Genomic DNA, 18,552 nt, shown 5'->3' on the forward strand with positions numbered 1-18,552 from the left:
CATAAATAAAAAATGTATTATTATTTTTTAAATATATATAAATAAATAATTTTTTAAAAGAATAATAAAAATTACTCATAGGTTACATCATTAATCTCCTTAATCATATTTAAGAAAAAGTTTCACTAAATCGCATTTACAAAATAAATTATTACTAGAAGTGGCTACTATTTCTTTTTTATTACGTGCGAAAAAAAATATATGCAATTTTTATAAACATATAACAAAATGTCAAAAGAGTAACAACAACCAGGAATTTAGGAGAGTACTATTTTGTAAATCGCATTTACAAAATAAATTATTACTAGAAGTGGCTACTATTTCTTTTTTATTACGTGCGAAAAAAATATATTCAATTTTTATAAACATATAATAAAATGTCAAAGAGAAAGTATAGGGAGCCAATGATTTAAGCGTACAATGTGTACAATGAAGGTTTAAAAAGTATTAGAGATATTATTATTAGTGTTATATTGTCTTGTTAGGTTACGCTTTTGGGATGAGTGGTTTCAGGACATGGTATAAGAGTTTCAGATCTAGAAGGTCAGGAGTTTGAACCTTGGTGAACCCAAAATTAGCTTTTTATAACATGAGATGTTTATTATCCCTAGTATCCAGATGGTTATCCCTGGTATCCGGATGGTTATTCTGCATAGTATAGGTGATGTTCATTTGATTCATAAACCAAATATTTAGCCCATTGTACACATTGTACACTTAGGCCATTGGCTCCCTAGCACTACAGAGTAACAACGACCAGGAATTCAGGAGAGTACTATTTTATCATCACACAACACTTTCAAAAAAAATATTCTAAAAATTGAATTCTACATAATTTGAGCTATCTGTACACATTATTTTTTATTTTTTAAAAAAATACTACTAATTTTTTTTATAAAAAGTATGGAGGAGGCCATAGCCCCATTGTCTCAACTAAGCTCCGCCCCTGTATATACTCATACTTTACAACAATAAGAAACACACATAATCAATTATTAAAAATAATAACCTCAAATTGACAAAAAATTTAGTGCGTATAAAAATTATACCTGTAATGGTGAACGTTTTCTGAAAATACCATATCTCCTAAGCAAACACCACATCGTGAAATGAAAAAGAGCATCCAGTCGCATTTCAGGTGGGATCCCGAAAATTTGGCGCTTTTTCTGCTCATTTTCACTTAAAAACTGATAACATTGCATTCGATATGAACCTACCAGACCCAATTCAATCAACATATCTCGTACATCTGATTGCTGTAAAGGCGATGCCTACTTTGTTGCATAATAGCTAACCCATTTTTAGCAATTGCAACTTGTCTTTCAATTAATGAGACTTATTTTTCAACAACCGAAACTTACCTCTCAGCCACAGAAACTTGTCTCTCAACTGATTCAACCTGTCTCTGAGCCACGTCATGTAGCTTGCTAGACAGATAACTTCCCTCTTTTATAGCATCGGCCATGGTAGTAATTTCCAAAGCAACTTTTTCATATTGTGCCTCCAAAAAATCATTCATAGGAGACTTACGCTTTGTACCTCTTGAAGTTGAAGTCCCTCCTAATTGATTTGGCTGACTATGAAGAGCACTTGGTGAATCTAAATTACCAGAAAACGTTGGGGTATCATGTCCCATATTAACATCTATGTCAGAAAATCCAGTGTGTTCAAACGAGTCATTCAAGTCAATGGGATCTCTATCAAATTGTTGAATCCTTTCTCGTGAAGTAGCAGCCCCTTTATCGGTAGCTCTATCAGCTCTGAACAACTCCTTCAAAGTATCATAATGCTTAATTTGCATTTTTTTTCCATTTTTCTGCATGGGGTTTCTCTTGCAAAAGAAATGTTAAAATTATTTTGTGACTAACTTCATCATTGGTATAAGTAATAAAAAGGTATAAGATACCTTAATAAAGTCTTGCCACACTTCTTCTTCAGCTTCAAACTTTTTAGTAACAGGACTCCACGCAAATCCACTTAAGTGATGAAATAAGTCATATGCCTCAACAAAATGATCTTTCAATATCTTCATTCTATTCTTGATGTGGTTCTTTGTTATGTGCGGGCCTATTGCTATGCTCAAAGTCTTCACAACATTGGCATATGCTTCAGTTGTCCACGATCCATCATGTCTATTACCTTTCAATGCTTCTTCTGATAATGCATTCGATAGAACTTCATCCATCTCATCTGACCATCTTAAGTTGTCTTTAAATAGATGATTAGTTTCTGTTGTCTTATTTCCTTTATTTGGTATTATTTAACCTGTAAAAAATATCCTTAAAAAAATATAATTAAACAATTCTGACCGCAAAATATACATATATATACATATTCATATATATGAAACATATAATCACTCATAAAGCTTGATACACATTCCACATTTCAGCTGCAATATTATCTCGTAACAATGTTGCATGTCTATATTCCTCATCACGTTGTTGATTTGATTGTGATCTATCTATGTTGCATTCTTGTAGCAATTCTCGGTCAACTGCATCAATTATAGATTTATCAACATCGACACCCATAAAAAAGTTATGCAATATACAACATGCCAAAAAAATGTGTCTCATAGTTTCAAATGAATAATAAGGTTCAGTGTCGCCAGCTATAATTGGGAATCTTTTTTATAGAACTCCGAAACATCTTTCAATGACATTTATTAATGAAGAATGGCGGTGGTTGAATAGTTCTTTTGGATTTTGTGGCTCACATACTAAATACTCTTTTAAGTGATACCGAATACCTCTATATGGTGTAAGTATCCCAGGCTTTAGCATAAATCCAGCATCACCTAGATAAAATTTTCCTACAACAGTTCCATACACAAATTAAAGTATAACATACTGTGTCTATGAAGTTAACTTTATATAGACAATTTTATAAATTACACTATAACAGACCTTCAGATATTCGAAGTGGATATTTCCTACTTAGAGCATCTTTCAAAATTCTCGAGTCAGAGGCAATTCCTTCCAAACTAGACAACACATAAGTGAATTCCATATCAAACCCACAAGCAGCTAACACATTTTGTATAGGGTGATCTTTTCTTCCGTGAAAACAAGGGACTTCTACCCTTGGTACCTTCACACGACTATGAGTTCCATCTATGGCTCCAATGCAGTCCTTTTTTGTAAAGTATATTGACATATTAACATAACAGTTTTATAATTATTTCGTTGACAATTACATAAAATTCACTTAGTAAATTAAAAGATTTAGTACCTTAAAAAATGGATAGAATCGACTATTATGAAGTATTTCATAAGGAACATCCTCACCAGATGATTGCTTGAAGAAGTCTCCCTCTAACGATAGAATAGCATGTAGGACATTGTGAAAGTGACGACTAATTGTCTCTCCTGAGCAGTGAAAAAAGAAAGACATGGTTCTAGTTTTCACATTATTCCCTATAATATGGAGGAATTTAGCAACTTGCTCTTCAACCGTAGAGCCAGGGGCGGAGCTTAGTTCAGACAAGTGGGGCCATGCCCCCCTCCCCCCCTCCCCCCAAAACTTTTTATAAAAAAATTAGTAGTACTTTTTCAAAAGATAAAAAATAGTTTAATTGACTTAAATATTTTACTATGATTTAAAGTACCCAACAAGTTCAATAAGCAACACTCCCTCTATCTTTAAGTTCAAATATAAAAAATTAGATATTTTTTATTTATTTAATTTAATATTATTTTATATTTTATTATTTATTTAATTTAATTTTTTATATGATAAAAAATAATAGAATATTCAATAAGTATTAATATTATTGTATTTTTATAAATTGATAAAAAAATTCAATAAATATTATAAATTTTAATATTTGTCCTTCTAACTTCTTCTTTACATATTTTACAAAATATATATTCAAATTTTATATAAAATAATAATAAAAAATCAAAGAATTGATGCATTTTTTAAGAGGAATGCTGATATTTAAGAAGGAGAACATATAACTTTTATAATATCAACACCTGTAGATAGTTCTTCTACTTTAACGAATCATGAAAAAAGTGAGATACAACCTTTAAAAGTTCAAAAAGTTATATCTGATAAGTTTGACCTTAATTTTTTAGAACGAGACCCTGGAAAACGGCTTTAAATTTGGCAGTATCACCCAAACCAGAGATATGAGATTAGACGAGCTTATCTTAAATGGGGTCCATATCAAAAGCATTTTGACAATTATCTTCTATCTGGCCCCCCCCAAAATTTTATTTCAAGTTTCACCACTGCGTAGAGCGAGTTAAATCCTTTACTCTACCAGTTCCTCTTAACTTTTGACACAACAGTTTAAATACTTCAGGGCTCATACGTATGACATCTTGCCATTTTTCAGACTTCAGTAACCGCATCATTAACTGAGTATGCCTATTTTCTATTTCCAAGTTTTCGTCATTAATTTGCCTAGGCCTATATTGTGATAATAATTCCAAAATATACAATGCATGCACCGTAAAATATGAAAGAGATGCGACACAAATATGTTGTCTCTTTTCTAACTCTTCCCTAACACAAGTTAAGATTTGTATTGGTTTAGGTTGATATACGTCAGTAGAAGTTACTTGATTTTCTGAGTCATGCATGACGTTCGTTCTATCTTCTAAATTCGCATCTTTAATATTTTCGTTATCCATCTATGAAAATATAATGTTCAGAGTGGACATATCAATAGTAAAAGTAAACAGAAAATAACATACGTTGTTACACTAAAGATACCTTGTTATGAGACACTTATCTCCAACTCCTAAATGTCAAATTTTATTCCAAAGCTCACTGTCATAAACAATACACATATACTGCAAATTACATGGTATATTAATTAATGCTTTGATTTATCACACAAATTAAGTGGGCTTAGCTACCAACAACACTTAACAATTTAGAAGGTACAAAATTAAGTTAATCAAAGCAAGATTTAGTATAATTTGTAAAAAAAAAATGGGTTCAAGATACATTGAACAAATGCTTTGTAAGTGAACCAATAAAACAAGCACACTATTTTTCCTTTCCATTTAGACATTAGTAACAACTAAATCAATAAGAGATTTTAGCCAGAGACAAGTATAATAAGCCATTTAATTTGAAGAACTTTTGTATAATTTGAATTTCATTATAAAAAAAGGGATGAACTAAAATACTCATGATGACATTCAAAAAGATATAAGGTTTTAGTAAAAATTGGAGGAAACCTTAAAAGAAAATTATCCTACAGTAATAGCTGCGTTTGTTATATGTCCATTAATTCATTGCCATGTACAAAGAAAAAAGCAAGAGCTAAAAGAATTAGTTGTCCCATTGATGATTAATAAATAGTCAATGTTTGGATACTCATACCCTATGTGACCATCAAATATCTTTTGTACTTTTTACCTTCTATAATTTTTTTTTTGAATTCTTTCAAAGATCATAAAGAGAAGAATGCCTAGATATTTCCTACCTATAGTAATGTTATTTTTTTTTTTATCATATATTATTTTAATAAAAAAATTGAAATAAAACAATCACAGCATCGGAAGATAAAATCTAACTAGATGGAGCCATTTGGGAAGCTTTGGACTTTTAAATAAACTATAGCCATGATATTGATTCAGTTAATCACTACACTTGGTTGCAAATGGGGCATATAATTAAGAAATCAAATCAATTAAAAAGAGAAAAAATAAAAAAGAAAATTAAGAAATCAAACATGTAGAAATTAATAAGGAAAATGGTTCATAATGTCATATATATTTATTCAGCTTTTGAATAGAGCAACAATACTCAAACGGGGATCACCAACACACACAAGCCAACAATAGGCAGCAGGCATCCTCTATTGTCGAACTCTATCGAGTATCCAGATTCTACATGCCGAACCCTAGCAAGGAAGCAAGCACAAAACTGTGGATTTGAGGAACAAAAACAAGAAGTCGAAGCAAGAGGATCTCAGTTGAAAAACAAAAGAAGAGCACATACTATGTGCAGTGATTATTTTTCTATTTTGTTTTTGGTGAAACTACAAAATCGAACGAAAAAGGACTCACCTTTGGCTTGAATTTGCAAGGATGAAGAGGAGAAGGAGCTGTCACGACGATGACGAAACTGTCATGGCGTTGTGGATGACAGTGAAGCCACATTAGTACTATTGAGCACGACGGTGAAGCTGCAGTGGAGAAAAGAAGTGTTTCCAACTTTCAGAGACAGCAAGCTACATTAGGAAATTTGCTCTCAATTTTAACATAGTGGACAAATTGATAATTTTACTTTTATTTGGAATTCTCAGTGGTTTTCTTCACAAGTTTGGAAGGAAAAGTTAAGCATGGGTCCGACGCCACTATTTTTTCTTTCCATCCAATTTCCATTCTAATCCAATCAAGGGAAAACTTCAATTTCTGTTTATTTTTCCTCCTTGCATTTCCTTTCCATTTAATTTCTGTTGATCCAAACATACTGTTAGGGTCAGAGGTTTTGTTATTAGGTTATTAGGAGTGTTAGGTTTTGTTAAAAGAACGAAAGCTTTTTTTGTTGGAAATTTTTTTGCCACGTTTTTGAAGCATGCCAAAAGAATTACAGGAAAGGGCCACGCTTTTAAAATGTCATTATAGAAAAATCATGTTGCTATGCTTCAAAAATGTACTTGTTTTTTCTATAGCCACTTTTTTTAAGCATGTCAAAAAGAGCATGGTCAAATTTCTAATCAATTTCCACCCTCACGTGGCCATTGACCTTTTTTGCCACGCTTTTGAAGCGTGACAAGAAAAAACGTGGCAAATCTCTAATCAATCGCCACCCTCATAAAAGCGTGGCCATTGATTCTTTTTGGCCACATTTTTAAAGCGTGGCAAGAAAAAAGTGTGGCCACAAGCTTTTTTCTGGTAATGTCTTAATTTATCAAAACCTAAATTTGGAGGAATAGTGGAAAAAGAAGTTAGGAGGTTCTTCCTTCGCTCCCAGGTCAAAGGTTGGCATCACCTTGTGTTCCATTGTCACCTGAGTTGATTCATCTGGGGAAGGGTTCACCCAATTTTCCTTAAAGTGTCTGTGCATTATTATTGCAATCTAGGTGAAGTTATGGGTGGTGTTGACGACTATGTTTGAAAGTGGGACATGTGGTTGGGCTCCTTTAACGATGGGTTTATGCTTGATAATAATCTTGTTATGTGAGGTTGGCGGATCCTGGGTTTGTGTGACTAATGATTTTATAATTGTGGATTAACCAGTTGGATCAAGTTTGGGTTTTTTGTTTGTCTTTTGATCTAGTTTGTTCAGCGGGTTTCGTTGTGTTGGTCTGTCTGTAGTTTTTTCATGTTAGTTAGTGCTAGTAAAAATTAAATCAATTTGCACCATACTAGAATTATCATGAAATTAGAAGCTACAAGAATCACGAGTGATGAAACTAGAAACTACAAGAATCACAAGTCAAGTTCTATCTCCTAGTCAAACTTAGAAACTATAACTCCAGTTGGTTTTGATGAAACAAATAAAGGAAGAACCATGAAATATTTATATAAAAAATTGCATTCATCACCTCCATATTAAAAGAATCATGAATTATAAGCTTCAAGTTGATGAGTAAACTTGAAGAATTTGAAACAAATTTGAATATGAATTTTGACTAGTCATATGTTTCTACTAGTTTCATGAAATATTACAATTAGTGCTTAGTTGTTATAAGAAGGATTAGTACGATTTTGGTTCCTATGGTTTAGGCCGAAAATTTTATTCGTCCCAACTTTTTTTTGCATTCGAATTCGTCTATAAGGTTCAACTTGGTTTTAAAATAATCTTTTTTACCTAAATCTTAAAATTCTAGACCAAATTACCCCTAACAAAAATTATAAAATTAAAAAAAAAATAAAAAACAGAGAAAGAGAGAGAAGCAGTCACTAGAGAGAGAGAGAGAGAGAGAGAAAGAGAGAGAAAAGCACGGGGAAGAGGAAAGTGGCAACGATACCGGTAAAGGAGATGTTGCGTATTGCCGTCGTCGTTTCTACTTCAGTGCCAACACGTCCATGAGCGGGCATGGTGGAGACAGCATCGATGCAAGCAGATCGGACGGTGGGGTCAGAGCCGCATAGGTGGCTCCTCCAGTTTGCTGTTTCCTGGCAAGCTTTGCCATGCCGCTCCTCGCTCGCTCGCCGCTACTCCTCGCTGCTTGTCGTTGCTCCTCACGTGCTCACCGTTGTTTCACGCTACTCGCCTCTACTCCTTGTCACTCGCTGCTACTCGCATCCTCATCATTTTGCATTTTCTTCTTTTTGTTTCTGCTTCTCCAGTGAATATCTGCTTCTGCTCGTTTCACTTTTAATTTATTTCAATTCTAAATTAGGGTTACTTTCTATTTTTTATTTTATTGATTCTGAAATATTTGAAATGCAGATTTATTGATTCTTTAATAATGTTTTTTGCTTCTGTTTCTTGTTTATTACATTGGTTTTTCTTATTGTCCTATTGTTGTGTCTTGTTGCTGCTACTAATGTTTCTTATTTATTCCTTTTGCTTCTGTTTAAAAACTTCCATTGTTGTTGCTGTTGTTGTGAAAACCCCTTGTTGCTGATGATGCTTTATTTTCTTAATGATAATTTTATTTAAATTTATTTTAATGGTTGTAGAAGCAAAAGCATAAATTTTGGATGAAGAAGAAGAAAAAAAGAAGAGAAACTGAGTATTTTGGTGAAGAAGGTTGTTTGGAACAATTATTAGAGAAGGGTATTTTGGTCTTAAGGACGATTTTAAAACCAAGTTGAACTTTAGGAACGAATTCAAATGCAAAAAAAGGTTGGGGACCAATAAAATTTTCGGCGCCAATGAGTTATAGCTCAAATGGCATAGTCTCTCCATACTTATCTAAGAGGTTGTGCGTTTGAGTCTTCCTATCTTTGTTAAAAATAAAATAAAATAAAATAAAATTTTCGGCCTAAACCTTAGGGACCAAAATCGTACTTAACCCTTATAATAATTATTATTTAATTATGAAACTTTGTCTATATAAAGGCTTGAACACCGTGTACTTTAATCATCTCTCTATATGAATGAAAATATATTGAGTTATTAGAAAATCTCTTCTACTTTGTGAGTGTGTTGTTGGTGAGTTTGAGAGGCAAAAAGTTGATAGTATCATTTATGTGAGTGAGTGATCCTAGGGCCAATAAATTATGGGTTTATAATTAGATTTGGCATCAGAGCTGGTTAATCCAGCACCAAGTGTTTGAGAGTTTGTGAGATGTGGGAGAGTTCTCACATAATTATTTGTTCGTAAGTCAGTATGGAAAACACTTTTAATGTTGTGTGGTCTGATTTCAAATTAGATGGGAAACTCGATTATAGTTATTGAGAGACTTTTATGTCAATCCATTTAAAGGCTCAAAACCTGTGAAATTTCATTGAACCAGGTTTGCAAGAAGGAGCAGATGCTGCCCAACAGAGGAGAGATCAATTGGCACTATCTCTAATTGATCAAGGAGTAAATCATACGGTATTTGGAAAAATAGCAAATGTCAAAAGTATAAAAGAAGCATGGAACACGTCAAAGCTATCGTATAAAGGTGTAGATAATACCCAAAAAGCAAAGCTACAGTATTTGCAAAAGAATATGAAAGGTACGAGATGTTTTGCAAATTCAGAATGATGCATAACAATCAAGCAAATATTGCAGAAAATCAGCATCGAAAGGCTGATAATAATCCGGGTACTCAAAATTTATTTTTTACAAGTGATTCATGTGCTAAAGATGAAAATATATGGTACTTAGATAATGTCTGGAGTAATCATATGTCTGGTAGAAAAGAGTTATTTTCTTCACTAGATGATTCAGTTAAACTATTATTGAAGTTTGGTAACAGTACAAAGATCGCTATTGAAGGAAAAGGGCAAATACCAATTAGATTGACGGATGATTCTCTGAGTTATATTTTTTATATTTTCTATGCTCTTGAACTTGATTATAATTTATTGAGTGTGGAACAGTTATCTGAGAAGGGATATAAGATGATAACATATTGTGGATATTGCACTTTGTTTAACAACAACAGAAGGTTCATAGATAAAGCAAAGATGACTTCAAACAGAATGTTTCCGTTGAAAATTCAACATGTTAATCCCTCTTACATTGGTTCTGCAATACTTGATGATAGTTGCTTGTGGCATATGCAGTTTGGACATTTTTATTTTTCTGACCTAAACTACCTGTCAAGAAAATGACTTGTTTCTGGTCTACTACGGGTGCGTATTTCTAATTATGTTTGTGAGATTTGCTAACTAGAAAAGAAGCACAGAGATCTATTCCCTACAGGAAAGTCATGGAGAATCAGAAGATTACTTAAAATTATGTATTCATATCTTTGTTCTATTGAAGTTCCAAGTAATAGTGGTAGCAGGTACTTTATCACTTTTATTGATGATTTTGTAGATATATATGGATATATTTTATGAAACAGAAATCAGAAGCATGTGATGTCTTAAGACATTCAAGATGTTTGTTGAAAAACAAAGTGGCTATAAAATCAAAATTCTCAGAATAAACAGAGGGACAAAATATCTTTCATATTTATATTACTTTAAGCAACATGGAACTCAATACCAATTAACAACCAAATATACTCCTCAACAAAATGGAGTTGCTGAAAGAAAGAACAGAACCATCATGGACATAGTCAAAATGCATGCTCAAGTCAAACAAATTCCTAAAGAGTTTTGGGCAGAAGCAGTCGTAACAGTAGTTCATAATTTGAACAGATGTCCAACAAAGAATGTTTGTGTAAAACTCCAAAGGAAGCTTGGAGTGGAAAGCAGCATTTCATTCATCATTTCAGAGACTTTGAGTGTACTGCTTATGCCATGTACCAGCCAGTTAAGGAAGAAGTTGGATGACAAAGACAAGAAGTGTATCTTTATTCGTTATAGCACAGACTCAAAAGCATACAAGTTATGTAATCCAGAATTAAAGAAGATAATTTTCAGCAGAGATGTGAATTTGACAAGAAAGATATGTGGGACTCGAACACAAAGACAAAAAAGCAGCCGATTGTAATTCCAAATACGTATGATGAAGAAGAAGAAAGACAACCATACACAATCGAACAACCAGAATCATCTAGAAGACCTCAAAGAAAATGGAGACTACCTGCTAGATTAGTAGATTATGAAGTTGGCAATGACAACGATCTGTTCGATGAAGATATCATAAATTTTGCTCTATTTTCAGATTGTGAGCCATTAAACTTTGAAGAAGTATTTAGAGACAACAATTGGAAGAAAGTAATGGATGAGGATATTCATGCCATTGAGAAGAATGACACATGGGAGTTGACAAATTTACCAACAAATAAGAAGTCGATTAGAGTAAAGTGGGTTTACAAAACTAAGTACAAACCCAATAGTGAAGTTGATCGTTTCAAAACAAGATTAGTTGCTAAGGAATACAAACAAAAACTAGGTATTGACTACTTTGAAGTATTTGTTCCTATTGCTAGATTAGACATTATTCGTATGATTATTTCACTCTCGATCCAAAATAAATGGAAGACACATCAGATGGATGTTAAGTCAGCATTTCTAAATAGTACTTTAGAAGAAGAAGTGTATATTGAGCAACCTGCAGGATATGAAATTCCTAGGGAAGAAGATAAACTTTACAGGTTGAAGAAAGTCTTGTACGAGTTGAAAGAAGCACCAAGAGTGTGGTACAAGAATATTGATTCTTATTTCACTGATAATGGTTTTAGAAGATGTCCATTTGAGCATATCCTTTACATCAAGTTTATTAAACCTGGATAAATCTCGATTGTCTGCCGTTATATTGATGATTTGATTTTTACAAGCAATAATTTGAAGATAATTGTAGAATTCAGGGAGGCTATGATAAAGTACATTGAAATGGAAGATATGGGCTTGATATCTTATTTTTTCGGCATCGAAGTTGTTCAGAAAAATTATGGAATCTTCATTTCACAGAAGAAATATACAAATGATATTTTGAAGATATTTCAGATGGAGCATTCAAAACTAGTTCCTACTCCAGTCAAAGAGAAGTTCAAGTTGAGAAGATAAAGGAAGATCAGTAAATCCCACATATTACAAAAGCTTGATTGGAAGTCTGAGGTACTTAACTGCAACTAGGCTAGATATTGTGTTTGGAGTTAGTTTGCTTAGCAGATTTATGGAGAAACCTTGTAATGTACCGACCATTTTCAAGCGGAAAAAAAAGATTCTGCGATATATCAGAGGTACTTTAAATGATGGTATTTTTTTATGAAAATACTAATGAAGTAAATCTTGTCGGTTACACTGATAGTGATTGGGGTGGAGATATTGAAACAAGAAAAAAGTACTTCAGGGTTTGTATTTCATCTTGGTTATAGTGCAATTTCATAGTGTTCAAAGAAACAACCAGTAATAGCACTCTCTACAGCAGAAGCAGAATATATAACAACAGCAAATTTTGCAACGCAAATAGTTTGGTTAAGAAAAATTCTTGAGGAATTGAATAAAAAATAAAGTACCCTAAAATAATATTTTGTAATAACAAGTCTACTATTACACTTTATAAAATATTTTAGTAGTAGGGGCAAAAATAATATACAAAAATAATAAAAAATAACACAAATAAATTTAAATATCATTTAGAGTTAATATTCAAATTCGTCCCTGAAAGATACTGCAATTTCCATTTTAGTCCCTAAAAGATGAACTTAATCAAAAGAGTCCTTGAAAGATACACGAGTAAATCAGTTTTGTCCTTCCGTCAATTCTCTTGATGATATGGCTAACGTCTGCTGACGTGTGACGTTAACTGCCACGATGGCAGACAAGGAGAACGACGCCGTTTTGAGTGAATGCCCTGATAGTCATGATTCGGCGTCGTTTTGTTGCCAGAGTAGATTCAAAATGTTACGTTGCAGAGTCTCACCCCATTCCATAACAAGTATCTCCATGTTTGGCTCCAAAATGTTTTGTCTCCCTCAAGCCATGTCCTAACCCTTTCACCTTGCATTCGGACGTCGCCATCCACGTTTGTCATTGTTGGTTGACGATCAAAGCAGAGTAGGTGTTGCTACCGAGAACAGAGGTCGTCGGCTGTGTTAGCAACATTGATTGTGGAAGAAGCAATCGTGACGGTTAGAGGTAAGAATAATAGTTTTATCATGTTTTTTTATTCAGTTTGTGGCCTTATGACTTAGGGGTGGCGTTCTGTATGTCTTTGTCTGACTTCGGGTAGGGGTTTGAGCAGGCTAAGGGTTTGTGTGACTATTGTTGAATATTTTGAGTGTGTCAGACTGCATTGCTTTGACTGCCATTTTAATGATATTTAGTAATGGGTCTTTGATTTTGATGATGGTTTTGTTTCGTTGCTACATGTTTGGTTTGGGGTTAGGGTTTGTTATGTTATGATTGAGAATAGCTAGTGGCAATCTGTGTGGGCTAAGGGTGTTCTGTTTTTTGTTATTGTAGATGGAAGGTCCTCCGATGACTTTTGTGTTTCACCATGGTGGATTGTTTAAAAAGAATGTGGAAGGAGATACGGTATATGAACCTGATAATACAGAGGTGTTGATGGGGGTTGAAGGAGACACGCTTGACATCTTCTTTGTAAGGGGTTACTATATGGAGTTGGGTTACATTGAAGCTGGAAACTATTGGTGGAAAGATCCTGGAGTTCCCCTTTCATCCGGGTTGAGAAGGTTAGTCACAGACGCAGACTTGGTTGCCATGTGCAAGGATTGTAGGAGAAACTACAATCTAATCAATATCTACCTGGAGAATTGTATTTCTCAGCCTTGTATAGTAGACAACATGGAGGACGAAGTAGTGAATGTGGAAGCAGAAAGCTTGAAACAGAGGAAGACTTTGGAAGTTAAGAAGTGCAGTTCCCAACCTGTGAAGAAACCCACAACAATGGTTCCTCAGTCCAAGAAGCAAACCTCTCAACCCAACAAAACAACTTTACAGCCCAAGTCACAGCCCAACAAACCAACAATAAAGCCCATTCCTGAGCCCAACAAACCAATAATGAAGCCCATTTATGAGCCCAACAAACCAAAGATTAAGCCCAATTCTTAGCCCACTAAACCAGTCCATCTGGCCAAGAAGACAACATCTCAGCCCATGAAGCCTGTTCATCAGGCCAAGAAGACCAGTCATTAGGCCAAATCAGTCCCACCTCAATCAAATGCATCATCACAAGCAGGCAACAACTCACAAGGGAATAAGGATAAACAAAGTAGCAGTGGCTGCAGAGTCACGAGATCTGGAAGACAAGTGAAAGAAGCTCCCCTCCATGAAGATGACAGTGACTCTTATGAGAGTACTGAAGATGAACTGTATAGGCCTCCAAAAGTTGTAGGAGACAACCTCTATAGCAGTGACAGTGACAGTAACTCTGGTAACAGAAAAAGAAGTGGAAAAGGGGACAGCAGGTCTGAAGTCAGACAGAAGCACAAGCCCCCTAAGAAAAGATTAGGTGATAAAGAAATAGACACTGATGATTCCAACTATGAGGGTTCTGAAGATGAACAAAGCTCTGAGTCTGGTATGTTAATTTCCTTAGGGTTACTTGTTTTTTGAAGTATGTTGCAAATGTTAGGGTAGCTTATGTTTTGAAATTTTTGTTACTAGATTTAGATGACAGTGATGGTGCCTCAGATGCTGACTCCTGGCATTTAGAGGATTCTGATAAAGTGTTGGAGTCTGATGAAGAATCACCAGCTGTATACCTCATTTCAATGAGAAAACAAAGTTTGGACTGTTGAAATTTGAGGTTAGTATGGTATTTAAGTCCAAGTCTGAATTCATGCAAGCAACAAGGGATTATACAATTCAGTGGGGTAGAAATATTTTGTTTTCAAAAAATGACAAGGTTAGAGTTAGAGCTGTTTGTAAGTCTGAAGATTGTCCATGGGTAGTATACTGTGCATGTAATAAACAAGATGGATCTTGGCAAATTAAGACTCTAGTAGATAATCACACTTGTCCAAGAAGGAGGAAAAACAGAGCTGCAACCCAAACCTAGACCCTTAGTAAACTAGTACCCAAGCTTAGAAAACACCCTACCATGAAGCATCGAGAAGTTTATGACTGGTTTGTGAGAAAGTGCAACGTCTATCTGAATAGCACATGCATTACAAGAGCTTTGAAAGCTACTAGGAAAATAGTGGAGGGTGATGAGATAGCTCAATATGGGTTGGTGTGGGACTATACCAATGAGTTGCTGACTAGTAACCCCGGCTCCACAATTCAAGTATCTGTTATCCCCATGCCTCAGAATCCTCCCCTATTTGATTGTTTCTATGTTTGTCTTGATGCCTGCAAGAGGGGGTTTAAGGCAGGTTGCAGACCCTTAATTGGTCTTGATGGAGCGTTTCTGAAGACACTACATGGGGGTCAAATTTTAACAGCGTGTGGACAGGATACTAACAATCACATATTTGGGAATGTGCTCGGTCGAGGACAACAAATGAATTCAATCAAAACATGAACAAAGTGAAGCTAATCAATCTAAAAGCCTGGGAATATCTTGACAAATGGCCTAAGGATGCATGGACAAAGGCGCATTTTAGTGAAGTGCCAAAGGTGGATAACATCTGCAACAATGCTTGCGAGTCTTTCAACGTAAAAATCAAGCATGACAGGAGCAAGCCCATCCTGACATTAGCTGAGGAAGTTAGAAGAATCATCATGAAGAGTATTGTTGACAATCGAAAGAAGCTACAGAACTATCAAGGGATTCTACCCCCTGTTCAGCAGAGTAGACTTGAAGCCATGACGACGTTGTCTAGCCACTGGGCTCTTCAATGGTCTGGCGATGAAAAAGAAGAACTCTATGAAGTTCATGGCTGGCCAACCAATATGGTGGTTGACCTGGAAAAGCACACATGCAACTATCGCTTTTGGCAACTCACAGGTAACAAGTTCAACATTTACTTATTGTCATCTACTTTCATGCACAATCTTTAAATAATCATTGATTTGTCTTTGTAAGGGATGCCGTGTATGCATGCAATATCGGCCATACAGGATAAAAATGACAAACGGGTTGAAGACTATTGTCATGACTGGTTGAAGATGGAAGCGTACAGGAAGACTTATTGCTTCAATGTCAACCCAGTGAAAAGACAGGATCTGTGGGAAAAAACTCCATACCCAGCTCCCGTCCCACCACCATTTAAGGCCAAGCCTGGAAGACCAACGAAGAAAAGAAGAAGGGATAAAGAGGAGCAACCTACTGGGTCAAAGACAAAGATGAAGAGGAAGTATAACCCTATCAGATGCATGTATTGTTGTGAGATAGGACACAACAAGAGAAGCTGTGCAAAGAAGAAAGCTACGAAAGCTGAGGAGCATGCCAGGAAGCTACAGCTGCAAGTAGCTGTGGTTGCCCCTGCTGCAGATGGGGCTGACCCTGAAGTAAATTCTGTCCCAGCTGAACATAATCCAGCTCAAGCAGATATAGCTCCATCACCAACACAACCTCCAATAGTGATTGACATTAGCCAATCTGAAAGCATACCACCAACCCAATAAACACAACAGGTTGTATCATGACTAGTCAACTATTAAACATATGTGATTTCTTTTATAATCTAAATGTAAATCTAAATATGCCATTAAATTATGTAGGAACAAGTCACAGCTAGGCCACCTAAGTTAAAGGTCATTAAAGGGAAAGCCAGACTACAGTCCTCTCCTAAGCCTACTGTAGCCGCACCAGTGGCTATCTATGCTGAGACAATCAAGGGACTAGTTCAGCCACTGCTAAAAAGCTGGCCAACTTTATGACCTTCGTTCCTACTCCAGGCTTCAAGCACCCAAGAAAGACTGATAAATGACTTTGATTGGTGTTGAAATGTATTCTGCTTGAATTTGTTTGTATCAGGATACTTTATGTTTTTTGCACTGGGCAGTTGAAGTTCCATTATGAACATTTTGGTTATCTATGTAATTGAAAGTTGTACTATGCCATTTTATTTTGGTAATCTAGCCTACTTTTTAGGTTTGTTTCCTCATGTAAAACCTTATGAATTTGCTGTGGTTTTTATCCTTAACACAATGTGACATTTAGCCTTCTATGGCAACTCAATGTTTAATAGTACTTTGACTAGTGATTATTTTTATTCCTTATTACATCTTACTGTAACAGTAATTCGAATTTGTTTGGAACATTTGAATTGGATTGTGTTGTCTTGATCTTAAAAAACCAAATGCAACATCTATTCTCATTCAAGGGATTTGTTTTACTTGGAACTAGATAACAAACAACAAACGATCACATTAACCACAACTACCACAAACAGGAAAATTATTAACATTTTCAATGCTTTTACTTCAGCTTCCAAGCTCCCAGTCTCCATGCCACCTTCAACCTCCATTCATCACAGTCACTATCAACCTGCAGCTCAGCCCCATAATCTTTCTTTGTTCCACCTTCGCCAACCCCTTCATACTCATCATTGTCAACCCACTTAAAGTAATTGTAGTGACTGCCCTTCTGCAAATTCAAAAATCAGAAAACAAAAAATTAAATAAAACCCCAAAACACAAAGAAGCATGGAAAACCTTTAACTTCTTACACAACACTCACCCTGTACCTTGGACATGCATGGAATAGTCTATTTGGGTTCTCTGCTGTCCCAGATTTTCTTATCACAGCCTTCAACCCACAGAAACATGATTCCTCATGAGTTTTTCTCCTGGTTCGCATTGAGGCGCTGGAACCATTACTGCCGTAGTGCCGTTCGAGAAGAACGACACACCACCACCACGACCTCCATTTGCTGCCTCCATCATCGCCCCAAACCAGCAATTTCAACACTTACCCTGGCATATGGCCCTCTGATTGCTGAAGGCGACGTATTTATCGTCGAAATTAGGATTAGGTTTCAAACAATTAGAGACTGATTTGAACTGTTTTTCCAAATTTACCTTGTCAGCAATAGCTTATGACACGTTGGCCTCTTCCACGTTGGACCCTAACAACACACATCAGCAGAAGTTAGCCAGGTCACCAAGGGAGTTAACGGAAGGACAAACGTGATTAACTTGGATATCTTTCGCGGACTCTTTTGATTAAGTTTATCTTTTAGGGACTAAAATGAAGATCGCGGTATCTTTTAGGGACGAATTTGATATTTAACTCATTAAATTTATGATACAATACTTTTTATCATGACATTATTATCTAATAACATAAAATTTTATAACACAAATAATTTTTTTTAAGTCTAAAGACAAACATTATTGCCAACGAGTAATAGCTCAAATGGCATAGTCTCCCCATACTCAATTAAGAGGTTGCGGGTTCGAGTCTCCTATCTTTGGTAAAAAAAAAAAAAAAGACAAACATTATTACAATGAAGACATTATATAAATACTTATACATTTATTATTTTCTTTCCTAAAGTTCAATGGGGCAAATGTCTCCGACACCAACATGAAGGATTTTTTATTTTAATAAATAAATTAATTATAATAATTACTAAAATAAATAATTTAAAAAATATTTATCGAAATAAATACTCCTCTCTTATCTCGTTTACACTGTAAATGAAATAATTTTGCATGTATCTCTTT

The 18,552-nt window shown here is 34.9% G+C and overlaps 1 protein-coding gene across 5 annotated transcripts in view; it reads right to left on the bottom strand.

The window, feature by feature from the left end:
* Window positions 1-18,552, bottom strand: part of LOC110268814 (serine/threonine-protein kinase ATG1t-like) — a 24,220-nt gene that overhangs the window by 2,958 nt on the left and 2,710 nt on the right. For all 5 annotated transcript variants that reach the window (XM_021115776.1, XM_021115774.1, XM_021115777.1 and 2 more), the window contains exon 2: window positions 3,843-3,847. In XM_021115776.1, coding sequence (XP_020971435.1) covers window positions 3,843-3,847 — 5 coding nt within the window. The remainder of the gene's footprint in view (window positions 1-3,842; window positions 3,848-18,552) is intronic.

This window comes from Arachis ipaensis, chromosome B02, assembly GCF_000816755.2.
Source record: "Arachis ipaensis cultivar K30076 chromosome B02, Araip1.1, whole genome shotgun sequence".
NCBI classification, from domain to species: domain Eukaryota; kingdom Viridiplantae; phylum Streptophyta; class Magnoliopsida; order Fabales; family Fabaceae; genus Arachis; species Arachis ipaensis.